At 54.4% G+C, this 27134-nt stretch overlaps 12 protein-coding genes across 12 annotated transcripts; 1 reads left to right on the top strand and 11 right to left on the bottom strand.

Annotated features, from left to right (window-relative positions):
• Positions 1 to 321: 321 nt before the first annotated feature.
• On the bottom strand, positions 322 to 1176 carry N7482_001084 (uncharacterized protein; the record flags this gene model as incomplete). The annotated part of the gene is made up of 2 exons (XM_056683209.1): positions 322 to 566; positions 762 to 1176. The coding sequence occupies 2 exons, from the start codon at positions 1174 to 1176 to the stop codon at positions 322 to 324; spliced, it is 660 nt and encodes a 219-aa protein (XP_056546815.1).
• A 330-nt stretch (positions 1177 to 1506) lies between these two features.
• On the top strand, positions 1507 to 2796 carry N7482_001083 (uncharacterized protein; the record flags this gene model as incomplete). The annotated part of the gene is made up of 1 exon (XM_056683208.1): positions 1507 to 2796. The coding sequence occupies one exon, from the start codon at positions 1507 to 1509 to the stop codon at positions 2794 to 2796; it is 1290 nt and encodes a 429-aa protein (XP_056546814.1).
• A 2189-nt stretch (positions 2797 to 4985) lies between these two features.
• Positions 4986 to 6333, bottom strand: N7482_001082 (uncharacterized protein; the record flags this gene model as incomplete). Its single annotated transcript, XM_056683207.1, has 3 exons — positions 4986 to 5650; positions 5719 to 5970; positions 6036 to 6333. 3 exons carry the CDS (start codon positions 6331 to 6333, stop codon positions 4986 to 4988), a joined length of 1215 nt encoding a protein of 404 aa, XP_056546813.1.
• A 1193-nt stretch (positions 6334 to 7526) lies between these two features.
• On the bottom strand, positions 7527 to 8411 carry N7482_001081 (uncharacterized protein; the record flags this gene model as incomplete). Its single annotated transcript, XM_056683206.1, has 1 exon — positions 7527 to 8411. The coding sequence occupies one exon, from the start codon at positions 8409 to 8411 to the stop codon at positions 7527 to 7529; it is 885 nt and encodes a 294-aa protein (XP_056546812.1).
• Positions 8412 to 10517: 2106 nt separating this feature from the next.
• N7482_001080 (uncharacterized protein) lies at positions 10518 to 11297 on the bottom strand (the record flags this gene model as incomplete). Its single annotated transcript, XM_056683205.1, has 1 exon — positions 10518 to 11297. One exon carries the CDS (start codon positions 11295 to 11297, stop codon positions 10518 to 10520), a length of 780 nt encoding a protein of 259 aa, XP_056546811.1.
• A 776-nt stretch (positions 11298 to 12073) lies between these two features.
• On the bottom strand, positions 12074 to 12310 carry N7482_001079 (uncharacterized protein; the record flags this gene model as incomplete). The annotated part of the gene is made up of 1 exon (XM_056683204.1): positions 12074 to 12310. The coding sequence occupies one exon, from the start codon at positions 12308 to 12310 to the stop codon at positions 12074 to 12076; it is 237 nt and encodes a 78-aa protein (XP_056546810.1).
• A 226-nt stretch (positions 12311 to 12536) lies between these two features.
• N7482_001078 (uncharacterized protein) lies at positions 12537 to 13928 on the bottom strand (the record flags this gene model as incomplete). Its single annotated transcript, XM_056683203.1, has 4 exons — positions 12537 to 13463; positions 13528 to 13671; positions 13729 to 13830; positions 13890 to 13928. The coding sequence occupies 4 exons, from the start codon at positions 13926 to 13928 to the stop codon at positions 12537 to 12539; spliced, it is 1212 nt and encodes a 403-aa protein (XP_056546809.1).
• A 694-nt stretch (positions 13929 to 14622) lies between these two features.
• N7482_001077 (uncharacterized protein) lies at positions 14623 to 15498 on the bottom strand (the record flags this gene model as incomplete). Its single annotated transcript, XM_056683202.1, has 1 exon — positions 14623 to 15498. The coding sequence occupies one exon, from the start codon at positions 15496 to 15498 to the stop codon at positions 14623 to 14625; it is 876 nt and encodes a 291-aa protein (XP_056546808.1).
• Positions 15499 to 17002: 1504 nt separating this feature from the next.
• Positions 17003 to 18292, bottom strand: N7482_001076 (extracellular proline-rich protein; the record flags this gene model as incomplete). Its single annotated transcript, XM_056683201.1, has 1 exon — positions 17003 to 18292. One exon carries the CDS (start codon positions 18290 to 18292, stop codon positions 17003 to 17005), a length of 1290 nt encoding a protein of 429 aa, XP_056546807.1.
• Positions 18293 to 20763: 2471 nt separating this feature from the next.
• N7482_001075 (putative Patatin family phospholipase) lies at positions 20764 to 23275 on the bottom strand (the record flags this gene model as incomplete). The annotated part of the gene is made up of 3 exons (XM_056683200.1): positions 20764 to 22012; positions 22078 to 22922; positions 23003 to 23275. The coding sequence occupies 3 exons, from the start codon at positions 23273 to 23275 to the stop codon at positions 20764 to 20766; spliced, it is 2367 nt and encodes a 788-aa protein (XP_056546806.1).
• Positions 23276 to 23981: 706 nt separating this feature from the next.
• Positions 23982 to 25025, bottom strand: N7482_001074 (uncharacterized protein; the record flags this gene model as incomplete). The annotated part of the gene is made up of 2 exons (XM_056683199.1): positions 23982 to 24714; positions 24769 to 25025. The coding sequence occupies 2 exons, from the start codon at positions 25023 to 25025 to the stop codon at positions 23982 to 23984; spliced, it is 990 nt and encodes a 329-aa protein (XP_056546805.1).
• A 282-nt stretch (positions 25026 to 25307) lies between these two features.
• Positions 25308 to 26663, bottom strand: N7482_001073 (uncharacterized protein; the record flags this gene model as incomplete). The annotated part of the gene is made up of 1 exon (XM_056683198.1): positions 25308 to 26663. The coding sequence occupies one exon, from the start codon at positions 26661 to 26663 to the stop codon at positions 25308 to 25310; it is 1356 nt and encodes a 451-aa protein (XP_056546804.1).
• Between the last annotated feature and the right edge of the window lie 471 nt (positions 26664 to 27134).

Genomic DNA, 27134 nt, shown 5'->3' with positions numbered 1-27134 from the left:
TCAGAAGACGACCCCAACGGAGCAGGCGGGCTCACTTACGGAGAAACCCAATTGATCAACAATGAGGTGTTTGCGCAGTATCCAAATGACAGAATTCGATTCGAATACAAGGCCAAGACTCCCAATGACCGTGATCTTGTCCTACCACGAGGGTCACACTTTATTGTCATTTTGAACGACAACGTCGTCCTCGACTACTTGTTTAATCAACCAAAGACAGCCGATCCGGCATCGCAGCTGTCGGTGTGGCGAAATGACGAAGAGGAGGAGGAGGATGACCAAACAACTATGGCTCCGATGAAAAAGTCTCTGGGACCGTTGTCAATCGCGAACATTGGGCTTCGCTATCACAATAAGTTTCTCTGGGTCATGCTTGATGCCACCGTCGTGCTTGGTCCCATTGGATTTACACTGCTTCAGTTCGGCGTGGGAATCGACCTGACAATGATCAAGCTCACTGATTTGATCAACGTCCCCGACATCGGGTTCACCCTCGGGGGGCTGGCCCTCGCGTTTGAGGCCCCTCCGATCACTCTCGCTGGACTCTTCTATGCCAAGGATGACTTCTACATGGGCGGAGTCACGGTTGGCTTTGATCCATACACAGTCATGGCCGTGGGTGCGTACGGGAACGCGCAGGCAGAAAACAGCTCATTCAAAACCGCCTTTATCTACGGAGAATTGGAGGGCCCCCTGGTACAGCTCGAAGTTGCCGAGATCACGGGAGTGAAGCTAGGCTTTGGATACAACTCGGCCATTACCAATCCAGACTTCGATAACATCATGAATTTTCCATTCATAGCCCATGCCTCCGACGTTCCCGGTGCCTCTTCCGACCCGATGTCTCTCATAACGAAGTTCTGTCTTCCAGATGTCAATGGGGTGCAGTGGATCGCTCCAACAGACCATGCACTCTGGCTTGCGGCTGGCTTGAATGTGCTGGCCTTTGAAGTGGTCAACATCTCTGCCATTGTCGTGATTGGGTTCAATCCGTACGTCACCCTGAGTATCTTCGCCGACGGGGTCGCCTCGATGCCGGAAACCGCCACCAAGCCGTCGGACGCATTTATATATGTTGAGTTTGCGATCACTGCATGTCTTGATTTCAGTCACGGCGGTTTCATGGATGAGGGCCAGCTCAATGTGAATTCCTTTGTTCTCAGCCCATCGTGCCATTTGACCGGTGGATATGCATTCTGTAGCTGGTTTGGAAATTCACATTATGCCGGAGACTGGGTTTATACAATCGGTGGCTATCATGCGGTAAGCGGGCCTCTGAAGTAGCCCCCTGCTCATGGGAACATCCTTGACTGACTTCTTTTCTTCCACATAGGCATACACGCCCCAATCATATTACCCCGTGCCACCACGCCTGGGGATCTCCTGGAACCTGGATGGGTGTATCAGTATCAATGGCGAAGCCTACTTTGCGTAAGACTTTCTATCCCCGTTTCCAACGTACAAAAAGAATACTGACTATTGAACAGTGCAACTCCTAAATCCTGTATGGGTGGCGGCACCCTCCGAGCCGCCTTTTCGTGCGGACCACTTGGAGCACACTTTGACGCCTGGGCCGACTTCCTGATCAACTATCATCCCTTTTACTTTCAAGGCTCTGTGGGTGTCTCGGTAGGTGTCGACTTTACGCTCGACCTGTGGATCTGTAGCATCCATATCAGCGTGGATATTGGCGCCTCTCTCTGGCTCCAAGGCCCGCCTTTCCAGGGCGTAGTCCACGTCGACTTCTGGGTCTTCGGATTTGATATCGCGTTTGGCTCTGGTGACATACCCGCAGCACCACTCGACTGGCCAACGTTCTGGAATTTATTGCTGCAAGTCAATGAGCAAGATCCATCATCAAGCGTCACCAGTGGACCGGATGCTGAGCTCGTACTTGTCGTACAAACAGGAGCTGTTCCCAGTCAGGGCAAGATTCAAAGTCCCGAGGTTTCACCCTGGGTGGTTCGCGCTGGCACTTTCAGTTTCCGTGTCCAGACTCGAATGCCACTCACCAATGCCATTTGCAATGGAGATAGCACAGGCTCTCTCAATGCAAAAGACTACACCGACAAAGACATTTACAGTAAACCCATGCAGAAGTCTGATACATTCGAGTCTGAAATGACCATCACCATCGCGGGTGTGACGGATTCATTCAGGCTCACGCCGGTGATGAAGCAACTGCCCGTTGCGATCTGGGGTCAGTATGATAAAGAAACCGATCCCAGCCATTCTTCCAAGGGAAACTACATACCTTCTCTGATGGATGCCGATGCACCCACTGTCAACCTGATGAGCGGCGTTATACTTACAGCGCCTCTGCCTATCAAGGGCAACGATACGATTCCAACGTTCAATGCCATCCATGCGAACCGTACGGACGTGAACGTCAACGGTGATCCGCCGTTAGCCAAGACTCCATCTATACAAGGATCTGAGTTCGTGCCTCCGTCAAAGGGACCAGAGGCAGGTCCAGGCACTGTACGGACAACTTGGGCGGCTGCGGGAAAAGCCGAGCAAGTGGAGGCTGTAGAAGAGGCGGCTAGTCCAGCTTATGGGACAGTGGCATCTCCCAGGCTCCCCTCGCCACCATCGCCACTCGATCAATTTGTGGTAGAGTGGTCAACACTCTTCGGATGGCCAGTCAACGTGCCGATCCTCAACCCCAAGACCGGCGACGTCCTCCAGATGCCGTTGTCGGCTGAGCCGCCTACTGAGTCCCTCCTGAGCGATCTGGCGACTTACGAGAGTTATTACGTGACTGATCCAAGGATTGCACAGCCGATTACCGTCTAGGAAGTGAGAGTTTTCTGTTCGAAGATGTGGTCCAAGTCCAGGTAAATGTCCATACGAATTAATATTGGGTTTTCTGAGAATTGCAAAGTTAGTTAATCATCTCTATATCTGATAGCCAGTGATTGGCGAGGACACACTGGCAAGGATACAATGGCAATTACGACCTGCTGGATGCTGACTATGCTTGTGTGGCTGCGAGTGAGCTTGGACTGAGTGCACAGTGTCTAATATAACTTGCAGTAAATTCTAGGTGGAACTAAACCTTGCCCTCTAATAACAGCAATTCGTGAACTATTCCCGTGCTTGGAAAAGCAGAATTAATTCTCCTCCGCACCTATATGCTGTTGATCTAGGCTCGGTAATAAACTGATTGTATGGTCTGGTCTAAAACTCTCAGGGAACTCGCTTATTCTCTTCGCCCACTCTTCTAAATATAGCCTAGTATATGACATGACATCACAGACTATATGATGAGAGATCAGAACAGAGTAATTGATTATCCTTCCCAATATAGGAAGGACTATCTAAATACTTCTAACAATTCTTATATAATATAATACCTACGGGTCTAGTAGCTGGTTAGCTAGGGGCTATCTGGATTATAGTGTCTCTGTCTACAGCCTACCTAAGGTAGTAAAAGGTCCTAGGACTATATCCTCCCCTACTTAGCCGTGACTATGTCCTCATTATTAAAGAATCCTCTCTAGCTCGATAGTTATATTAGAGAGTCTTCTATCTACTATACTAGTGTATATAGATAGACCTCGATAAAGACTACTTGGGACTAGACTAGTAAGATCACAAGAATATAAGGGCAGGTTTGTTACTATAGTAAGTACACTTCGCTATATGGATAGGATAGTGGTACAATATAGTAGAAAGGGCCTATACTAGGCCTAAAGTATTAGGTAAAGTACCCCTACCCTCAATTATGTAGTATGTATAGCTCTGCGGATCCTTATTAAATGCCCGACTATCCTCCTAATCACTGAATTGGGTTAACGACAGGTTATTCTTTTGGGAAATAGTTTTTTTGCGGAGAGCTATAATCGATAGGCGGCGTAGGACTGATATTACTATAGTTTATATCCGATGGAGAAGCTTCTAGACGATAGAAATTGCTAGGTATCGGGGTATATTAAGATACATCGTCCCTCGTATCAAACCATGTATTTTGTTAAAGGCTATAATATAATCATCATATCTAATAAGAGGACTGGGCTTTATGCTTCTGGGCCTACTGTAAAATTGGTCGGTGGCTTTATTGGGGCTTACCTCCTTGGCTGTCGAAATCATTCAACACAGTCAATCACTCTCTATGCTGAGATGTACACCGGCTCTTGCGTCGAAAAAAAAGTCTCTAGACGCGTATAGCCAATCCTCCCCCCACCCCTCTCCCCCCCCTTCACACCCCCGGTAGATCACCGGCCCTCCCAACACCATACAGACTCGACCACCGATGTAAAGCACCTCAATCTACTCAGCACCGCCAGGCCAGCCACAACCCCAATAAGAAACAAACAAGCAAGCGCACACCCGTCCCGCCTCCAAAAATAACCTGGACTCCACGAGTCAGACACGGCATCAGACCCTTAGTCCCTTGGCAGTGCGTACTGAAACGAGGACCGACCAGGTGCACAGCCAATCGAGTGCGCGCCGGGGCCCCGGAGTCTCTTATCCCGTCAAGGCTAAACTCTATCCTGTGGTTTATTTTGGGATCTGCCGACTTTTCTTACTCTATGCGTGTCAGGGAGGTGCGGGGGTGGGGGGATAAATAGTTTCGTGCTGCCGCCGATGGTCCCGCGGGGGAGATGTTTTGTTTCCTGATCTACGAAGTGGTCTCGACCTTGTCTTGACTCCCCAGCGCAGGGAGAAAAAAAGGCTGTATTTGGGTATGTTGATGTGTTTCTCGTTCGCTGAACCACTTGACGGAAGGTATCACGGTATCGCAACATGGAGGGGATATAGCAGTAGTCCACCAAACAAGTCAGAAACAGAACCGAACCGGAATACGACAACGCCGTTGGGTGTGATGTGAGTACCCTCAAGGACCCCCATTCAATCCCCTATTCAATCATCATTAAGGTTGGTACAGACCAAGATGTGCTGCGAGCATCACCCGACACACTCGCTAACTACAAGGCATAGAATACTTTTCACCGGCCGCACCTGTGAGACTCGGGCCATTATTAAAAGGGCTGCTTCCGATCCGGCTCGAAGTAGTCCTGCCCCATATGCGGTGAGACATACGGCTGGGGCGGCGGGGGCGATTGAGTGATCTCCTCCGCGTACGGCTGTTTCCGATCCGGCTCGAAGAAGCCATACCCGCCGACCTGCGGCGTGGCAAACTGAGTGGACGGGGATGACTCGGTGATCGCGGGCGAATACGCGAACTGGGAATAGTCATGGCCATATCCCACCTCGCGGCTTTGCCCGTCGTTGTCCGTGAAGCCAAAGCCGGGGCCGTACCCGGGGTCGTACGCACCATACCCGGCGGCATGCATCTGCTGCGGAGAGCCCCAGCCGCCCTGGGCCTGCTGGGGCGTGCTGATGGAGGTGTCGTTCCAGCGGGCGTACAGATGATCCTGGTAACGGCCGCGGCCGACGCGCTTGCGCTGCCAGCGGATGAAGAAGAAGCAGCACGCCCCCAGACTGCAAAGGATGATGAAGAAACCCATGATAGGCAGGCCAATGACCACGCCTAGATTCACGCCCGATCCACTGGTCGAAGTGGAAGTGGAGAGCGACATGCTCGAGGGGAGGAGGGTCTCGGTGAAGATGCGCGATGGGGCGATGTCAAATGCAAGGCCAATCCCGGTGCTGAAGTGGCAATTGTACCGGATGGATTCGAGGACTGCAGTTGTGGCACTCGGTCAGTTTTGATGCTTCTCTGTTAATGCTGCCAGGGTCAGGTATACGTACAGTTCGCCATATAGACCTGCGGGTTCACCTGCTGGTACGTCAGGTTGTAGCAGAACTCGCAGTCATTGATGACATTGTCGGCAAAGCCAGTTGCCGAGCACCAATTGTCGAAATTGCTCGCGCTGGGGATGGTGATATCGTCTACTACCGCGCTTTCGATACTCTGACAGCCGACTGTGCAAGGCGTGGAGATATTCGCTGCTGTCGCCGGATACCCGAATACGCAGCTTGTAAATGCGTAGCGTAAGTTATCTTGGATCGATCGATGGTGTGTTAGTACGAGCGCAGAGCTCTGGGACTACTCGCCATCGACTCACAGAGACCCCAGTTTACATCTGTCTCACCGCTGGGTCGGTCCACAAAAGAGCTCTTCAACAGGCAAGTGACGCAATCCTCGAAGGTCTTGCCCTTGCCCTTGTCGAAGTCGGTGTCCAGACAGACGATTTCCGACGCCGTCGTGTTGGTGGATTCCTTGTTGCAGATATCGGAACACGGTGAGCCCGAGGTCGTCCTTAACCCCAGGACCCCCGGGGCAGGGTTGCCGACGAGCAATATTACTAACACGATCACCAGCATCCCAGGGGGACTCGGACCGTAGTACCACGACCCAGGCATCATGGATGGGATGCGGACGGAGTAGATCCGGCAGCTGCCGTACCTTCCACGACAGCCAGGGGGTGGGGGGTTTGTGGGGGATGGGAGGATCGGGGCCTAGAGCCGGGAAACGGGCGAGCAGTCTCTCATGAGACAGAGGTGCAATGAAGGCTCGGAGAGAAGGGGGCAGGACGAGATCCAGTTCATGAGGGAAAGCTTCTTTCTTCAGTGTCCAGCAGGTCGCTCTCCTGGCGGCCGCGACCGGGTGGGATGATCGAGAAGCAGGGGAGCTGTTGAGGGAGGAAGTGGGGAACAGTAGCGTGAAGAACACCCTATGCAGACAAGTGCCTTTGGGTACTTTAGGTGTTCGGAGAGGAGGGGGATGTGCCTGTCGAATCAAGCACACCCCGGCCTGAAGGACCAGCCTGGGCGCTTAGAGCTCATCGCCGAGAGGCTGGGAGTGAGCCACTGGCAGCAGAGCGACGGTTGGCAGAAGATGCAGGATCGCCTGTCCTGGGTGCAGGTGGATCTCGCCAGAGCGTGACGAGTGTGATGAGGGCTGGTGGGCGATTGGTGATAGGCGGCTGACTGTGACTCGCTCTGCATAAGCTGCACGGGCTGCACGCACGGAGGGGGTTTAGCTGCAGCCCCTCCTTCTCCGCCACTCGCCCAGTGACGGTCGTGCTGTAGTGGCAGCTTGGCTCGGTTCGAGGCGGACGCCGGGCACTCTGCCTTTCTTTGTGAGGTGAATTGTGGTGACGAGATAAAAAAAGTGCCAAGATTTGTCGGTGCGGAGGTTCGAGGTAGGTCTTTGTAGTTCGTACGGAGTAGAGTGGAGCGTGTGACGGCGTTCGGTGGGGAATCGGTGTACAGCGCCAAGGTTCCGTCGCATGGAGATATCTTGCCCTGACAGTGTGTGCTCCGATACTGCCAATAGCCGGTGACTATCGCCGGCGCCTATGGAGTGGATGAATTATCGTGTTGTTTATGAACCGGCACCAAATGCATAGGATTTGTTCCAAATGATTGGAGAATACAGCCCAGATCCAAAGAAAACCCCGGGACGCTCGAGGCCTTCCAGATAACAAAGTCAAATAAGAGGGGCGGAAAAACAAAAAACAAGTGCCTCCCACATACAGTATGAACAATCTCTAGATCGCCAAAGAAACATGAAAAAATGATTTGTGCAAGAAAAAAAAACCATCACCCATCGCCTATCGCCCATCACCCATAAAGGTCCTCGTAGGACGGTACCATTTCTTGCTGAAGGGGGGCTCGGGCTCCCGGTGCCTCGGACGGGAAGGAGATTGTTTCTCGTGCGCAGGGTGCATGGTGTTGAACACAAATCGCGGCGTATCCGGTGGAAGCGATGGTGCCGAAACTGACGATGCGGCAGTGTAGCTGGTCCGTCTCGAGCTGGCTGTTCCTGCGACAGACGATGATGGCTCGGTCATGTAACTCTGTCCACTCAACCGTCGCATGCGCTGGGTGACGGACAGCGGGGGTGATTTAGAGGCGCGATCAAAATAAGGGTCCTGGTCATCTCGGGGGGAATATCGCTGCGAACCGCCCGTCAGAGGGGAGCGGAAAGCCAATCCTGCTGGGTCTCCCAACGTGTCGCGGCCTTCTTCCTCTTCTTCGTCGCACGATTCATCCGCCAGCGCGGTCCTGTTGGCTCCCTCCATTTCTGATCGGCTGCCACCGATACCAAGTCCCGTGAGAGGTGGTTCTTGGCTCTTGCCAGGACGGTGCCGTATATTCTCGTTGAAGTATCCCTTGGGGATGACCGAGTCGGCATGGGCAGGATCCTCGCGAGGATGGAAGCTTTGATAGCCGGAGTCGCTTGATGTTCCGGGATGCTGTGAAGGACTCGTACCTAAGGGCACATATCGCCGCGTTTCATGTGCTTGGATAGTCCGCGAAGCACCCGGGGAGGCATTTGCAACAAACCCAGATGGTTGATCCCACTGGTTCCAGGACCCGGCGTTGGGGTAGCTGATAGAAGGGTCGCCCCAGCGGGTGTCCAACTCGGACGAAAGCCTGCGCTTCCTCCTGAATCTTCTGATCAAGTTGGCCATGGCCTTGAACGGGTTGATCATCGAAACGAGCTCGAGACTGGGAAGCGTGATGAGGCTTGTTACAAGTCAAAGAAGAAATATCGCACAGGGAGACCAGATCACTCCCTGGTGCGGTGCTCATCTCCAGACCCGATCGAACTCCCTTCGAGGGACCAAAGCTTCTCGTCCCGGAGATGGCAGGCCAGGTGCACAGCCAAAATTTGAATCAGAAGAGATGACCAGACAGACGACGATTCGCACGCATGAGATGCTGTTATTTCAGAAAAAAAAAGCTCAAGAACAGATACTACCCACCCGCCGCATGTCTGTAGATTGATCAAGAAGGGTAAAAGATCTTATTTTGGATGACTTCACGGTGTTGGAATTTTGGAAACAGCCCGCAAACGATGAGGCAGACTCGGGTTGGCAAGCCCGACAGACTGGGTCAACCCCTCTGGCGGTGGCCCCAGGAGCGCCACTTGGGATGAGGACGATGCGAGTCCGGTACAACAGCGCTTCAGCAGCAACGAATGAACCGCAAGCGCGAAAAACTGACCGGGTTGAAAGAGCCCAGCGGGTTGCAGGTTGGTTTGAAGAGGGATTCTCCGAGGACTGCAGGTGTTGGTGCACCGTTGCAGACTAAGAGGGGGCACCTAGAGGGAAAGCAAAAGGGAACAAAGGATGAGGGGCCAAAAGGATATGCAGCCCACACCCCCTTTCCCTCTCGCCCCCGGTTCATCTGAGCCCGGTCGAGAGGGAGTTACACCTTTGCGGCGCAGGACTTGCATTTGTGAGTGATGATGGAGAGTCAGCGATAGGTTGCACATAGTAATCTATGCACGTCGTCCGCCGTCATCTTGGCATGGCGCTTGTTCTGGGATCTGCGCTGCACTCGACAAGGCGGGAAGATTTGAGGGAAGATGGGCGAATGGACAACGGACAGCTAGTAGGTCGATCCAAAGATTGGGCGTTATTCCTTCGCCCCTGTCTGCGGGGGACGTTGATGCAACCAAAAGCTGGTGGTTGACAGGGGAGAGCTCCCGCCTGACCCTTCCTCCCGCGGAGGCTCTCTGGTAGGAGCTGCAGGAAAGCCACTAGGAGCAACAGGGATCAAAAGAGGGGTTGGGAGGGAAGCAACCCCCCCCCCATCCTCGTTGAAGTCGACCGACAAGATACCGTTTTACCAGAACGCATCTCGATCCCTGCACCGGAGTGGATTTCGAGCCCGCCAGTTGAGATCATGATCGAGTCGAGGCACAAAGGCACAGAAATTCCTGACAAGGCTGGGAGAAAGCGAAGCATGACAAACGGGCGGTGCGCCTTGAGGGGGTCAGAGAGCCTCGGGGCCAGGAAATCCTGGTTCATCTTGGTTCAGAAGACAAGGTTTGATCGTCCCGTTCGGCCTCGTGGCGTGGAGGTACGGAGCACATATCGCGGCCACGGAGCTTATCTGGGCCGAGGGAGGGCAAGGCACCCACTCTCTGCGAGGGGTGCAGCCACTGAATCACTGAATTAGTGGATCAGTGGGATCATGGATGGTTGACAACGGTTGAATTTCACAAGAGGGAGGTACAGGAGAAGCCCTCGCAAGATCGACGCACCGGCCGGAAGCGCCTGTTTGGATCTCTCCCTGTTGCATGCGCTTTAAGTGCATTAAGTGCATTAGGTGGAGACTCAGCGGGGCCGGCGATTTGGCAGGAAAGCTTCCGTGGCTCGGCCCTGTCGTCTAAAATTCCGAATTCTGTCACAATGAACAGGCGCAAGACATACTCCTCGGTTACTACAGAGTATACATAGTAGGCAACGCTCTGGGGAAACGCATCAGGAGTATATCGCGTTGACTCATGCCCATGCCTCGGACCGTTCAACCGCTGTCTCATTTTCTCTCCAGTCCAATAAATAAGGGGAATGAATCCAAAGTCCTTGCCCTCATAGGGGATTTCACTAGTCCGCTAGAAAGAAAACTAGTCCAACCCAAAAACAAAACGCCATGCGCCTCGCTGCTCATGAACAGACATAACGAATCGACAGCTGTCCCGGCAGCCAGGCTCCATCCGCGGCTTTTCACGAGGATCGATAAGAAGAAGAAGAAAACGGCGGAAATAAACTAAATAGAGCCCATCCATCACACTAAATTCCAGCTCTCTTTTAACCGAAATTGGTCACCAACCGTGACAACACCGGTTTGGGCCGTCGCGACCCCCGGCTACCTTGCGCGGGGCCGGCAGGCATTGGCTCAGAGATACTCCGTTCCCTCCCTTCCCCTGGTCCAAACGAACGCTGTCCGGCCGAGGCAGCGGCTGGAAATGGTCTGATCGATTTTGTTCGCGCGTGCGTAGCCCTCCCCTGGGGAATCGGCGGTGCGGGGGCTAGGTCCGGGACGGGAGGCGGCTGGTAGATCGACAAGGGCCGCGCATCAGGATAGTGCACCTCGCTCAGACGAGTCTGGCCCCTGGCATTAGGGTGATTAAACGAGAACCGATCGGCAGTGGGGGTCAACGAGGGCCCAATGGGTTGGTATCTGGAAGGATCGTACGTTGGCAGGGCTGGGTATCGTGGAGGGCTGTCAAACGATGCTCGCGGGAGCTGCTGCGGGTAGGCACTGTGGTTGCGATACGGATCTTGGTGACCATAGTGACCCAAGTGACCATAGTGGCTGCCAGACGGGTGGGGATAATGGCCATAGTGGCCATAGTGGGCCTGGCGACTGGCGTCCGGGGCGAAAGAGGATAGCGGCCGGGGATGCGCCGAGCGGGGCCCATTGAGCGGTTCGTAGAAGTCGGTTTGGTAAGCTGGAGGCACTTGGAGCGGCGCGAGTTGCTCTGCCTGGGTCTGTTGCTTTCGCTTTGCTCTCTCCTTGCGGGAGAAAAGGTACAGAAGACCGCCCGTCACTGTGGGGTTCCGTGGTTGGCGATGGTTAGCGTGCATTACCACCTTGACTCCCTTGCCCTTCCCGGCGAACCTACTGGCAAGAATCCGAATACGCGCAGCGAACACGCCAATGGGAATTGCCGTCGTCGACGAAGAATCGGTCGGCAGATCGTGTGATGAGTGTCGGGGCTATCCTCCTCATATCCCGGTCCGTTGGCGATGCGGAATAAAAAAACCGCAAAAATGAAGCTAGTGACCAGCGATGCGACGCAGATAGCAATCACCGTCGGTATCCGGGGGGGGCAAGTAGATCCCAGTGTCGAGTCGACTTGGTATGAAATCGAACTAATCCATACCCACCAGCCGTGCGTGGGAAGTGGACCCCAAGCCCTAGCATAAACAGAATCAGAATTCAGCGGACTTCTTAGCCGTGGGGCTCTGATATAAGATATAAGACAGCCATGCTCAAGCGCGAAGCTTTCTTCCTGACACAGAGACCGTGTTTCAAGTGGGATATTTTGGGGGACCAAGCGGCCGAAGAGAGTAAAGATAGGAAGGCTTGTAAAGATAGTATCAATTAACGGACTATAGTTAGATCGCAAAAGCCCCAAAGACCCATAATGGACCATAATTAGCCCACAATGCGTCCCGATGGAGTGCCAGCGCATCGCACGCTTTCGCCCACATGGCACTAGCCCCCGGCCAGGCCTTTCGAAAAAAGCGCCCAGTTGTGTCTCTTGCAGCAGCGCTATCCACATCGATGCACCTCGCAGAACCAACACTCCGATGGCGCTGTGATTGGGCCCTTGTAAGCGCCGCGACGAACGGACAAATTACATCTTGCAGAGGCAATCAACACTAACACCAAAGCCAACACCAACACCAACACCAACACCAATACCAACGCCAATACCAACACCAACGCTAACACCAATACCAACACCAACACCAACGCCAACACTTCGTCCCTCGACCATGGACAGCACTTTAGGGTAAATATTGGCTACCACCGCTATTTTGTCTGTACTGTCCTCATATGCGGGTGGAGATGATCCGTCTTGCTCCTGCATGAAGCATAGAGCAAGTGGAGGAGAAATGTATCTTGATTTGAGTATACTTCGTTCCCCCCCCCCCCCGGCTGGTACATCTGTACCTGTACATCCACAAGGAACGCCAGCACGCCACAAACAACACCAGGCCAAGATCAGAATGTTCTCCCTGGCAACCCCTCCCATCTACAGAGTCTAAACTGCCCACTCACCCCCCAGTCCCTCCAATCATCGATCGTCCAACCCTCTACTCCGCATACGCGCGGTAAACCGCCAAGCCCTTGTCAGTGCTAAAGTCCAGCGCGACGCCCTGTCCGACAAAAAACACATACCCCTCCTGCAACCCGACCGTCGTATTCCCAGGGATCTTCATTGATCCGCACCCCTTCGTCACAATCATCAAGCTAGGCCCATGAATGGCCTGGTGCGTCTCATTCTCGCCGGCCCCGAGTGCGGTGCACAGCACCGAGAACTCACTAATCGGCGGTGCGTAGACGTCCGTCTTGCCCTGCATGCCCTTGTCACTCTTGCGCCGGGGCAGTAGCGCGCCCTGAGCATCGTGCGGGGTGAATGTCAGCGCTTGCCCGAATAGCTCAACGCTGTCGCGCGTCGCCACAGGACAGAACCCTGTGTTGATTACGTTGTCCGAGCGCGCCATGCACTCCACGATGTCACCCTCCAGGTACGCGTGGATGCTATCGGCCGGCACGAAGACGGAGTCGCCCGGTCCCAGCGTGAGGTAGTTCATCAGCAGGGCAGCGACGAGGTTGCCATTGTCGCATTCGGTGTACTGCTTGCTGAGGCGGTCCAACATCCCGGGGATATAGGAGTCTGTGCCAAATTGCGACTCCGGAATGGATTGGAGCTCCGCGATGGTGGAGGCGACTTCGTTCGGCGAGGCGCTCAGTAGGGCCTTGCAGACTTGCCGTAGGGTTTCGTCGTCGAAGTTGCCAGATGAGGGAACGAAATGCTCCAGTGGCTTTAGCTTGAAAAGAGATTGGATGTCCTTGAGGGGCTTCCAGCCGGCGAACAGCTCGAACTTGGAAAGTGCAATGGCTATCTCCGGTTTGTGATTGGCGTCGCCGTACTTCTCCGGGTCTTCCTTGTGTAATTTGGCCGCAAGTTTCAGGTCAGGATGGATCTGAAGGGGCAGTGCCTTGGAGAAGGAGAGGATCTGGATCATTCGATCGTTAAGCCGAGGAAATCAAAGCGATCTTGATTCCGCACAAGGGTCTTACCTTGGGTAGGAATGGGACTTCTGGTCCATATCGATCCTTGACCGACTTGCCCACTAGCTGGGGGTTCTTCTTCAAATAATCACCCAGCTGTTCACCCGTAGATAGGAGGTATGATGGATTCGATGGATATGTGCCCATCCACATCTAGTGAATCGTTCAGTCTTTTCTTTCCTTCACCACTCGGGGTAACCCATGACTGACCTCAGAGTAGGTTTTGGACTCGTCGATCCCAGGGTTTCCTGGCGTTTTGGACCACAGCTGAGCCGCGGCCGAGGCTTTCCCTTTCTTGCCCCAGCCATCATTCTGCATGATCATACGATATGTGAGAACGATCAGGATAGCAAGAGTAATGGCAACCATACCTTGACACCACACCGCAGTTGAACTACCGCGTCCGCCATGGTGAATGTATATGTCTATTTATCTAAAAGGCGGGGAGGAATGATAAGAGGCGCAGCGCACAGTACACAGTTTCAAGGTATAGGTGGTGGAAAAAAGAATTCAAAAAAGTTTCAGGTTTAGGTGGTTGTCCAGAAAAAAGCGAGGCAACATATAATTGGGATAGTCATCCCCGTCCATGCCGTCATACTGACCAAATCCAGTCGGACTCCTCACCGCGAAGCGAGAGCTGGGACGATACAATCCCCTTCAGTTGCAAACGATCGCTTGGGTCTAATGGATTCTGAATCCACCAATTAAGATGTCAGGTGCAGTCGTCTGAAAGCAAGGTCGCGGTAACTTCCAATTTTGTGTTCATTACCTGGATTGTTGGGTCAGCCTGACGTCAACGGAACTATAACGCTCCGCGGTAAGTCTCGGCAAAGCAACGAATTTTGACCGACATCAGAAACCAGGTGTACATTTAAGGGTGTTTCCATTAGCTTAATACATCTGGTATCATAATAGCGTGGGGGAAAAGAAAGTTGGCTGCATTCTGTGATAGATAGTATACCCCCGAAATGAAAATCCAAAACGCCACTTAAATTCCGAACGCCCTTTAATGCCGAATGTATACTCCGGGCAATGATAGTAACATCAAGGAGTAGATAAGGAGAGAAGCTGTGCCAGGTAAACAAAGGAAATGTCAAATATCCATCACGCATAGAGATCCTCGGGATCGGGTACCATAGCCAAAGTCAGCGGTTTCAAAGACAACGACCTTCGTCTCGGCGGCAAACCAAAGCTCAGCCTGGAGCCAGAGCCAGCGCTAGAGCTGTCAGAGCTATCTGCAAGACTCGATCGTACACTCTGGCAATCATCTTCCGGCCGTGAGTTCTGTGGGGAATGGACTCTCGCTAGTTCGCGACCGCGTTCTCGGTTTGCAAGAGACTCGATGAAGGAATCTCGCCGGGTGCGAGAGCCGTGGAATGGTGTGGCTGACTGGCTCCGTGGACTCCGAGGAGAAGGGATGTCTTCAAGATACCGTCCATTTGTGGGGATGTAGCGATAGTGATGGGTAGAGCGCTCGGACTTTTCAGATATCTCGGTCGGGTAGTTCTGGTGGATTGGTTTGTACGCAAATTCGGGCATCTTATTCTCTGCCTGGTGGCTTTCTCTCTCGAGCTGTAATTCGCCTCTCAGGGGCTTGGGGCGAGAGGCCAAACGTACGGAGAGTCTATGGGGGCGAAAGGCCCCCAGAGATAGCGAGTTTCGTCGTGATATAGACACCGTTGAGGCTCTACCCGTGGATGTACTTTTGTTGTCATCTTCAGAGTCCTCACTCTTCAGAATGCTCTCTCTGGTAGCGCTGCTGCGTGCAGTATTGTAGACTCGATCCGAGGGGGAGTAGTCCGGCACAAACCCGGGCCCGTAGGATTGTCTTTCTGGAGCTGGTCGATGGGGGTTGTCGTATTGATTCCATGAGCCATCAGTAGGCACCGATATAGCCACATCCCCCCACCTAGTGTGGAGAGGTTTGGGGGACTCGGGGCGGCGGAAGATGGCCAGAGGCTTATTGACAATGCCCGCCATGCTGACTATAGAATCCCCACTTGGGTGCGCGACTGCTAGTGGGGGCAGCAGCTGGCATCCGAGTATAGCGGGGAAATGATGAGAAGAAAGCCGGACAAGCCAGACGCAGAAGAGGTGCAAAAGGATCTCTTCAAATAATCCGGCGCACCCTGGGCTGGGCGGACGGAGATCGGTACCTCCGAGGATCAGTAAGGCTAGTAGATCCTAGACCTTCGTGTCAGGGGATCTGTCGATGGCGTGCATGGAGGCACAAGACAATCAACACAGACAAGGAGGGCCGGCTCGGATTGGACGAGGCCAGGGTCGCGGCAAACCACTGTCCGGCGGGCTTGTGGAGGGTCAACAGCCAATGATCGGGGCAACCTTGACACAGGAAGTGTGCGGCTGTAAAGGCCAGGGTGAAAACAGGCGACGCAGAAAAAACAAGGCACAAAAGAGGCGAGCGACCGCGACACGACCGCGCAACCTTCAAGCTCCTCGATATCAAGGAGGACTGAACAATTGCAAATGGCCGGATTGCGCAGCAATCGTCAGGGCTTCATCGCAACGGCAGGCGTTTGGATATAAAGCTTGTTCGCCAATCCGCACTGTTTTAGCCCTGCTGACGTGCACGACGTGAAGAATCCGGAAGCTGCACGAGCTGCGGGACGTGCAGTGGCAAGACAGCTGTTTGGTGAACGAAGCCAATGGAGAGAGTGCATTGGCGCCGGACGGTCATGCAGCAGGTGCGGAGGATCAGCGCTAACTGGGATGGCGTTCCTTAATTAGCACACTTTGCAGCTAACAGGGGTCCTAAAATAGAAGTCAATTAACGCCAATTTGGCTCCCCCGGTCACTGTAACCCTCCATCCCACCCAAATGCAGCCAAATTAAGGGTGTATTTTTAGAAAACTATCAATTTAAGGCCGAGTCTACATGGTTCTTTTTTGCACAACTAAGCAATTACGCAGTACCCATCCGGCCAATTCTGCAGGATAGCGCGCGACAACGGGAGAATATTCTCGCCATATTGCTAATTCAATGGCCCTTGTAAGTTGCAACCCTGCGGAAGAAAACGGCTATAAATGGAGGGATACGGCGGAGCTGCATTTCGGTCAAGAAAGTCAAAGAATGTATTGAAGTTAAGCGACGCAAACGATGAGCCCTCATATACTGTAGGTCTGTCATTGCGCAATCAAACATTCTTTCCAAACATTTGTACCCGTAGTCCATAGTCCGTACATCCACGCTCAAAAACCAAAGTTATAATCTAGTATCCGACCCCGATTGGAATTCCAAACTTAATACATCAGGACCCATCAAAACTGTACAATCGAGCCATCTATCGATTCTTTTCGCCAGACTCTGCCGAACTAGCTGCTGCCGACAATCCCGGCTCACGCGTTATTGTTGTTGTTATTATTTAAACGCGAGGAGTCGGGGTAGGACCTAAAGGAGTGGGGCCAGAGGGAGCGGGGCCCGATGGGGCAGGGCCGCTGGGCTCAGGGAAGGGAGGAAACTTGCGCTAGACAAAGAAGCCGTCGGGCGCGGGGAAGCCGGTGGGCACACCGGAAGCGCTGGGGAGGCTACCGCTGGGCTGGGGGAAACCGGTGGGAGTGCCGGAAGGAGCAGGCCCACTGGGAGCGGGGCCACTGAAGCCGGGGAGACCAGTAGGTAGGCCGGTAGGTAGGCTGGTAGGGAGACCGGAGGGGATAGAGAACGGTAGGTCAGTCGGGATACTGACGTCCTGGCGCTTCTCGAAGCCGCCGAAGCCAGGGAGACCAGTAGGTAGGCCGGTAGGTAGGCTGGCAGGGAAACCGGAGGGAATAGAGAACGGTAGGTCAGTCGGGATACTGAAGTCCTGGCGCTTCTCGAAGCCGCCGAAGCCAGGGAGACCGGTAGGTAGGCCGGTAGGTAGGCCGGTAGGCAGGCCGGTAGGTAGGCTGGTAGGGAAACCGAAGGGAATAGAGAACGGTAGGTCAGTCGGGATACTGACGTCCTGGCGCTTCTCGAAGCCGCCGAAGCCAGGGAGACCAGTAGGTAGGCCGGTAGGTAGGCTGGCAGGGAAACCGGAGGGAATAGAGAATGGTAGGTCGGTAGGGAAACCGGAGGGAATAGAGAACGGTAGGTCAGTCGGGATACTGAAGTCCTGGCGCTTCTCGAAGCCGCCGAAGCCAGGGAGACCGGTAGGTAGGCCGGTAGGTAGGCCGGTAGGCAGGCCGGTAGGTAGGCTGGTAGGGAAACCGAAGGGAATAGAGAACGGTAGGTCAGTCGGGATACTGACGTCCTGGCGCTTCTCGAAGCCGCCGAAGCCAGGGAGACCAGTAGGTAGGCCGGTAGGTAGGCTGGCAGGGAAACCGGAGGGAATAGAGAACGGTAGGTCAGTCGGGATACTGAAGTCCTGGCGCTTCTCGAAGCCGCCGAAGCCGGGGAGACCAGTAGGCAGGCTGGTAGGGAAACCGGAGGGAATAGAGAATGGTAGGTCGGTAGGGAAACCGGAGGGAATAGAGAACGGTAGGTCGGTAGGGATACCGAAGCCCGGATGCTTGCCGAAGCCGCGGAAGCCGAAGCCAACAGAGGGCTCAGGGAAGCCGGACGGGGTGCCGGAAGGCTCAGGGAAAGAGCCGAACTGGTGCTTGTTGAGACCGCTGGCGCTGGGCGGCGGGGGAGGAGGACCAGACGGGGTCGGGAAGCCGGATGGGGGAAGGCCAGTAGGCGTGGGCTGGTCGGTACGCTGGGCACCAGCAGGAGCACCGTGAGGCAGGGCGAGGGCGCAGCCCATCAAGCCCATAGCAGCGAAGCCGGTGAACTTCATTGTGTAGTTTGAATTAGGTGGAGCGGTTCTGGAAAGAATGGACAGAGAATTCGAAAGACGAGACTCAATATCAGATATCGAGTATTTGAGAGACGTGACGTTCCAAAGAAAAAGTCCGATAGAACGGCCCAGCGTATCGGGGATGTCTTTATAAGGCTGCTCAGACCCGCAGTGTACCAGCCATCTTGGCTCAGGCTGCCGGGGTCCAGCTCGCTTCGGGTACTCCATCCCTGATGGAGAACTCCGTGATGGGGCAATGATCTCAAAAATTCGCCTCTTTTTTGAGGTTGGGGCACACTCTAAGCACGGGGCAACGAAGACGGATTGCCGATCTCAGGGCCATCAGGAAAGGAACGTGTCCAGGCACTCGCCAATCCACGTCAGGGCTGAGTTATTTTCCACTAGCGTATGATAGAGTGATAGCTGCTGGCCAGAAAACGGCAGCACCACCGGGAGCCTGGGAGAAAAAGTGGCTCTGCAGGGCCCAACGGGTTCGCTTGGATTGCTTGAATAGGCAGCGCGCCAGGAACCCAGACAATAGTGCGATGATCATGTTCCGTGTATATCACAGTGCCGAAGTGGTCTGACCGTATCACACTGCTCGGCAGCCAGATAATCCTGGCACCTACCAGAAGTGGATGCAATCTCCTCGATCGAGCGCTAGCGGATGCGGCCAAGACTAAGAAGTAGGGCCGACGAGCTTAACTTCGGGCATGAAATGCCTGTGCCCAGGGATTAGCAAGTTTATTGTCACTGTAATGCTTGGCTTTATTTTCGGAGCCGTCAGAATATCCCAAAATTTGAGGTATCAACAAGGTTTGATGATTGTCGGGGGCCATCCTGCAGGATCCTCGCCGTAGCAAAAGCTGGACGGGCTTTCATCATATCGCCCACATATTATCGCCACATGGCAGGTATCGGGGGGGGGGGGGGGGGGGGGGGTCTGATACAGGGCATGTATCAGGACAGCAGTTATTGTAGACTCGCCCACTGGCAAGGTAGATTCCGGTTGCCCAGAATTCTCCCCCTGCGAGAAAAACAAGGATAGGCGTTCCCACTGATTGATAAAGGAGCGGCTAATGGGCCGTAGTCGATCGGCAGGTGGGCCAGCTCGGGCAGGATTTGCTTTAGGGGCTGGCTTGAATATTGAGAGCCATGGTTCTACCACGAAGCACGCCAGAAACCCTTGGGGTGTCGCGAGAGTCCCTTGTTCTTGCTCATCTTGCGAATATGACCGTCCGCGTTGCGGAGTGCTGGTTTGCAAGTACCATTGTGTCCAGACCGCGTGGAACACTGGCGGCACTAGTCGGTGTTTCAAGATTAGATCAGAAGGCGAAACAAAACAAGCCTGCTTCTGGGTCACAGGGTTCCTGAGGATGTAAAAGTGCGGCGAGTCCACCGCGTCGTCGTCAGCCCTGAGCTGTTTGCGGTTAGTGCGGGCGGGACCTTGCAGTCTGAACTGGCTCAAACGTGCCTTTTAGCCTGCCCGGTGGAGCCATGGTTTCGGGGATCGACAACCTCAGCGTCCCCTGTTGAGCGATGCAAGTCGCCGTATGGTTTTTATTCGTGCAGCAAGCAATAGAAAATCGAATCTGGTGGAAGCGCACCCGCAAGTGTATCCGCAAAAACAGCCCTCTTGAACAAAGTCGCCAAGATACTGACTGCAAGAAGAGCCTCGACCTTCCCAACCGCCAATGCCGATGATCCCCCTTGGTGGAGTGCCGGCCTCCGCTCCGGCCGGTGGGGGAGAAGGGGGGCACCCCGTTGGCCACAGTAACCACAGAACCAGACGGAGCACAATACGAAGTACGGAGTCACGGCGATTGGAGCAGGAGACAGTCTAGCTCCAAGGCCGGTCGCGCCACGGGCGGAACCTCAGATTCTTAACTGTACTAGGAGTGTCGATCGAGCCACGGCCGATAAGGAGATGAAACTACGGAGTACTCCGTCCGAGAAACAGACAAGGCGTTATCTGAAGTCTGAAGTCTGTAGTGTGTCGTCTGTATGTACACATCTGTACTATATACACTTGAGACCGCCACTGCTTGTCATAGATAGATGACAGCGCGGGCGTCCCAGATACGCGGGGCTCTATTCACCCCAGGTCAACAACAACTCCTTCCGAAAGGCACGGCGCCAAGCCGGTCTAGACAAAGGGAAATTCCAATCAACCAAAGTATATCATGCAGCAATCCCAGTCCCAGTGTAGTGGATATAGTATAGGGAAGGAGGGACTGGTTGAAAAGCCGGGGCGAAGAAAATGGGAATTCTGGTAGGGTTCCTGCTCGGATGCCTCCCGTCCGAGTGGCCCGCACCGGAGAGCAGGAGGAGGTCAGCCTTTCAAGCTATCGCGATGTGTCAACGGACACGGCAAGGCATCCGGGCCCGATAGGGACAAGCCAGCACCCCCGTCATGTCGCGGGGGCATGGCGAAGTGATGCGTCTCAAAACTCATGTTCCGCTTACAATCCTCAAGCACGCGTTTTGCGAGTCAGGGAGTCAGGAGAGCTCGGATGCACGGTTGGCGTCATGCTAAGCTGGTGACGGGACGAAGGCGACAAGGCCATGGAAATCTCCCGAGCCGAAGCTGCATAGACCTGCTTTGGCGAACCTCGACGGCTTGAAGCAGATCTTGGCGTCCTTCCAGTTGAGAATGAAGATCGTCGGGATCGGACGGGGCCACGCGTGCCATAACTGAAATCTTCTCCGTACACCAAGAATGAGGCGTCCCACGAGCCACGGTGATGGGAAGACCGGGATTGAACGGATAAAGACAGCCCGGGATCCTCCTCTTCATCGTCGCTACCAGATCCAGAGAAGACCCCGGTGCTGAAGGAGGTGGACGATCGACGGAGGTGGTGGACCTTGCGCCGGGCTGGGACGGAGATTAGATCGTTCGATGTGGTGAGGGATGGGTTTTCGAGTGAGATGGTACTGCGCGCCTTTCGCAGTTCATGTGCTGTGTCGCAGGGGGACAGTGCTCTTGGGCACCTCCTTTCCAACTCCTGACTGTGTGAACCTCTTCTCCGGTTCCGAATACGCCCCCGTCCCGCGCCGGTGTCCGTGGGATCGGCGAAATGATATAGAGAGCCATGCATGCGCGAATCCAGTTGTCCGGGGCTAAAAGCGACCCGGGCCCGCATTTGGTGAATGGCTCTATCGAGTGCCAGTTCAATGGCACAAGCGTTCCTGATGCGGCTCAGCCTGGGCCATGTCGCTCGTTCCCCGCTGAGGCAGGCTTCCACCATAAATTCGGTAGTTGGATTCTCCAAAATCCGCGGGAAATTCGATGAGCTTAGTTTGGGGTAGATGTTGATGTCACCGCTGTACTTCTGGTTCATAATTGACGCGGCTTTGGTCATGGAGGTCGGAAAGACCCCGAGTTCTGAAAGAACGGTCATTCGGTGAAGCACTTCGTCTTTGGCAAGGTGAGTCATCGTGTTCAACCAGCGAGGAATGATGGACGGGCTTGGCTCGGCGGCGTATCTTGGGCCATCCTCTTTTGGTAGAAATGGGACTACATGGGGATTGACTTGTGAAACGATGAAGTGGTTGACGTTGAACATCTCCGATAGGCGTGTCATTGGAAGATCGCCGTCAACGGAACCATCAATATACTGTTTGTGAAGATCATTCCAAGGAATTGCCTCGCCTGTCAATGGATCCTTGGCCATCAGGTTGAAGGGCCTGAATACCAACGGCACAGAGCAGGATACCGCTCTACACATATGCTGTTAGAGCTATTTGGCATCACACAGAAGGGGGGGAATCGATTGGAAACTTACACTGCCGACCAGATCAACACGTTGGGTGCCGTGATGTAGTTGAGCAGCCGAGGAAGTTCGTACATGCCGGCACTTGACACGCAGATGTTCAAAATCCTGCGGGTTCGGTTATATGCCTCTTGAAACGTGATGTCACCCAACCAGGCCCGCATGGTATTTGCCAAGTGGGAGATGTCAAGAAAGGATCCAAATTTCAAGAACCGTGCCACCTTCTGAAAGATGTTCTCCTCTTGCCCATGCTCATTGAATACTGCAAAGTTCCCATGCACATAGCTATCCAGCAGACGGGGCATCTCATCATCGGTGCGAGTACAAAACACCGCGCACACAATACTCCCCGCCGAAGCCCCCGAGATAATGCGCGGGATGAGCTGCGATTCATAAAGGGCCTTGAGAACACCAATGTGGTTCATGCCAAATGTGGCGCCTCCGGAGAAAAGAAGCGCACTCCGGCCAAATGCCTGTCGCGCTGCCAACAGCTGATCCAGTATGTACTTGAGCTCGAGCCCGTCACATCGATTATGCACCGACAGATCCACCAAGGTGGTAATCGTCTCGAGAGCTGTCGTAATATACCGATCGATAAGGTCCTTGGTCCCGATATGCGAGTGCCGATACAACGACGCGTTGCTCATCTCCCCCAGGTCGCGACTGAGACCGGTGCGGACGAGAAATAGCATGCGACTCACGTCACAGTTAATCCGCGCCTCCTCCAGCTGTCGCAACCGTTCCTGGACCAGCTCGACATGATATTCTGCACATTCCAAGGTATTTTTCCAAGTGATGTTGTCTTCCAGCACGTCCAGCTCGGTGGCGCAAGTACGCCACTCCTCGTATGACACCGCCTACAGCTCACGTCGCAATTAGCAGGGTAACTCTGCAGGGGATACCACTGCCCGTCGGGGATCACCAGCGGATGGCTCACATTCTTAATTTTCAGGTAGAACACCTGCTTGAGGTCCTCGATATCCGCCTTCCGCTTTCGTTGTTCGGCGGAAAGACCGTCCCGGTAGGTGTGCAGGGTCTCGCCCGCCCAATTCCACGAATCCCTCACGATCGTGGACACGGCCGGGATGGAGATGGACTTGCGCAGGGACCGGCGCGTCGGCGAGGAGAGGGGCGCGCGGCTCTCCGAATCATGGTGGTATTTCGACTGGACTATTGTGGAGTCGCCCAACGACATCGCAGGCCTGTGCATCGGGAGCAAGCCATCCAGCCGGGGTTGGCGGCCCACTCGGAGTCCAGGGATGATAGCCTCGACAACCTTAAGTTATGAGGGAAAGAAGGAGTGAAACGAGAGACCGACGAAGGCCGACGGTCTGTGAATGGAAAATGATGGTTTCATAAAGGAATCACCGATGAGGGATGAAAACTGTGGGTTCTGGCGGTCTGAAGGAGGACAAACGTCACGAGGGCCAATCGTAATTCGCCCGCTGACCCCAACTTTTTCAACTTTTTCCCCAGCGGCCCGACGATGACTCTATTTTGCCCACTTTTTGCCCTCTGCGGCATGGCCTGCGGAAATGCATGCAGCTGCGCCTTAATCAATCGAGAATCGATGGATCGACTTGATCTTGCTGACGCCTGCAGATGGTATTACGACCCGCTGCAACCCTCCCCGATGATCTTTACTCCATCATCTGAACAGCCGGGCCTTTTTACCCCGGCGGGGGGGCGCCCCTGGAGCCTGCCCTTCACATGCCTCTGCATGTGAGACTGGGGATGCGCCATGCTTGAAGGGGGGATGTCAGTATATATTCGTATGGTAATTATATGCCTTCACAAATAGATAGAACTTCAAGTCCTCTCGTGGCAAAGAACATCATCCACATCCCCATCCCCATCCCCATCCCCATCTCCATCTCCACCTCCATCCCTATTTCCACAACGGAAGCGCAACCCTCTTAAGATCGTAGCCATTCTCGCAGAGACTGTCGCGCCCGAGTCTCCACCCCATGCTCTCGCCAAAAATGCCCCGCACCCTCGATTTCGCAGCCCCGGAACTGGCTCTGCGGCATGCGGGCCATCTCGGCTGACCACCGCTGCAATTTGCGGGCTGCGGTGAAAGTGTCCTGGTCCCCAAATAGCGCGAGCGTCCGGTGCGCGCTCAGCTGGTCGGCTGGACGGCCCCCAGGTCGGGCCTGAGCTGATGTCTGGTCCCCCACGTTCACTGATAGGGCAGAGAAAACAGTCAGAAGCTGGCTCACGGGTGGCAGCAAGGGTGACACAAGCAGATAGGAGATCGTAGTCGCCGCGCGGGGCCCCGGTTGGTCGGCGTGGCGGTCCGGATTTGCTGGGGGCCGCCGTGTGGACTGCACAGCGATCTTCCTGGCTGCTCTGCCAATCTCATCGATCGCCGCCGGTGTCACAGTCCCATCGCAGAACAGGTCCAGCATGACATCAAGGGTCGGAACATGCGAGGCGACCATCGACCCATACGAATACCCCCCAATGACTAAGTGGACGCGTCGGGATTCTGTCCTGGAGGCTTTGCTGGCAGGGATCTCATTCTGTCCTGTAAAGAGTGTCGCATTCACCTCGTGTAAATAGTTCAACATGAACCCGTAGAAGGACACATAGTCCCCCAGTTCTGGCTTCGCAGTCCAGCTGGTCCGCCCTTCAGAGCCCCCAGCTCCGCTATGGTCATGTTAGTCCCAAGCAAGCTCAGAGCTGAGCAGAGAGGTCCTGTACCGGAAGTTGAACGTCCCCACGATGTACCCTGCCTGTAAAAGCTCGCCACCGACAAAGCCCACTATTGGGTCATCGTAGCAGCCACCGAGTGGTGCGTAAGGGTGGGCGACAATCGCACCGCACGTGGCTGAGGAGGTTCCCGATGCTTCTGGTTCTATATCTTGGAGCTGGTGCGGCAGATAGAGTCGACATTCCAGCTTGCAGCCGTCATGAATGGACGGTATAGTGAAAGAAAATGTCGGAGATTGGAGGTCCATGGTTTAAGACGAATATCAGTTACATCGTCCCAAACGAAGCTGCTGCCCAGTGGCTGTTGTTCTTGAAGAGAGGTTGGAAGTTGATGTCGGAGCTGCCCATGAGAAGCTTTCCCGCCCGCACCCCAACTGGACCCCACCTATGGAAACCCTACAGGCAGCGTCTTCGTAGCTGCGACCTAATGCTAATTGCTCTGGTCATCAAAACGTGTCGTTGATTCATGATACATTTCAGCGCGAGATGTATATCTCTTTCCTCTCAACTAACTACAAGGCTAATCAAGATTAGAGCCAAGCTGGATCTGGCTCATCATCATCCGATCTGGACGCACTATCTGCGTGCGGGGCATGCTCATCTTTCAGTATATCAGCCGGCGGCTCAGGATCATCATTGTCCAATGAGTCCTCATGCACATCCCCGGGATTCTCTGAAGCTGGGTTCTCCGGGGACGACGACTGGGAGGCGGGCGCGCTGTTGGGTACTGGCAAGCCAAAAGCTGGAAGGAGCATTCCACGTGCTTCTCGGAGCGCCTCTAGCTCTGCGGCGATGCAGCAAACAAGAAGCTTCCAATCCTTCGTCTCAGCAAGCTCCAAATGTGTTTGCAGCCGCTGCGTAGTCTTGTCCAAGTCCTCTGAAACGTTCGCGGCGACCTCCTCCATCGTCCCCGAGAACTGCTCAGTATTTGATTCGGTCGCTGACGACTGAATCTGAATGAAGTGCCGCATGTTAGCCCTGAGGCGCTTCTCGAAGCCGGACACGTCAGCCATGGCTTGTTTCCAAACTCCACCCCCTTCCTCCAGAGCTAGGATCTCCGCATCCACTTCGTGCTGTCTCTGATGCAGGTACTCCCGTTCCGACTTCCAGTGTTCCTCCATCATGTCGAGTGTGCGCCGTTTGGGGTTTAAGGAGTAGAATGTAGACTCGCCCGTGCGTCGCGATAGCGGTGGGACTGGAGGATCACGAAGATAGTGTTGAATGTCGGATTGAAGGAGGGATAGGGATTCATTATACGAAGATAGCTTCGCGTCGACGGAGTTCTCGAGGTGTGAGATTTCGCTGATCAGGTTGCGATGTTTGGCCTTCATCTCGTACAGCTTGGTTTCCAGCTCACGAATGTCAGTCTCAAGGCCGCGAGCCTCTTCTTGTAACCGTGTGGCAAGTTGCTTCTCTCGGTCATTGTGTATAGAGGATATGGCCTCTTCCAAGCCGTCTTTCCTAGAGGAGAACCCTTGGATTTCATGGAGCGCGTTGTCGCGCTCGTCTGTCTGAGACGACAGAATGTCACGCTCCTCCTCTCGCAGCTTTAGTAGATCATAGATGGATTGGAATATCCCCTGCCGTGCAGCGCGAAGTCCAATTTTCTTGACAGGGGGCTGCCTGGCAGGGATTGTTGACGGAGACCGAGCTTGACCAGCTGCCGAGGATGTCGGGGTAAAGCTTCCATCCGATGTGTCTTCTGGCTGGGATCGCGCGAGACCTGCCAGAAGACCCTCGCTTTGCGCATCAATCAAAGTCTGGAGATTGCGCTGAATGTGCTCTGTCTGGCGCTCGACATGGAGGAGAGGATGCTGGTGGTACATCGAACCGGCAGCTGGCACAGGTGGTAGCCGCTTGTCTCGGAAAGGGAGGAGTGTTGACATGCTGGGTAAACAGGGCAGACCAGGCTTCAGGTGGAGAACGGGAGCAAGTCTGAAGCTCTGGCGGTGCTCCTGAGGACGAACACCTATTTAACGGGCAATTAACGTCGCCCTCTGAGCAAGTCTCGAAAGTCCGCCGGACCTCGCCAGCTGACGCCCGACGCTCTCGGACCGCATGGGCGTCATTGCTTCACGTGACCCGTACAGTCAGCTCCTCCGTTGACGTTGACTCGCGCCTGCAAAGCTTCTGTTGTCTGCTTCCAGCTTCCATTCACACGTCCACTTCATCTCGTCTCGTCCTTTCCCTCTAATTTGTCTTCGAATTACGTGCCATCATCTGATCTGGGGCCACTGATTCCCCTTCCTAGACCGTCGTTGCTCTGGGGTTCACTCGCTGCCTCCCCCGAGCTCCTTCCCGTCGACGTTGCTTCGTCACCGCAACAACAACATCACCCTTCGGGTTTGAGCTCCTCT

The sequence above is a fragment of the Penicillium canariense genome, assembly GCF_028826845.1.
Source record: "Penicillium canariense strain IBT 26290 chromosome Unknown utg000001l_segment0_segment0, whole genome shotgun sequence".
NCBI classification, from domain to species: Eukaryota; Fungi; Ascomycota; class Eurotiomycetes; order Eurotiales; family Aspergillaceae; genus Penicillium; species Penicillium canariense.
This window is presented reverse-complemented; position numbering and strand designations above follow the sequence as displayed.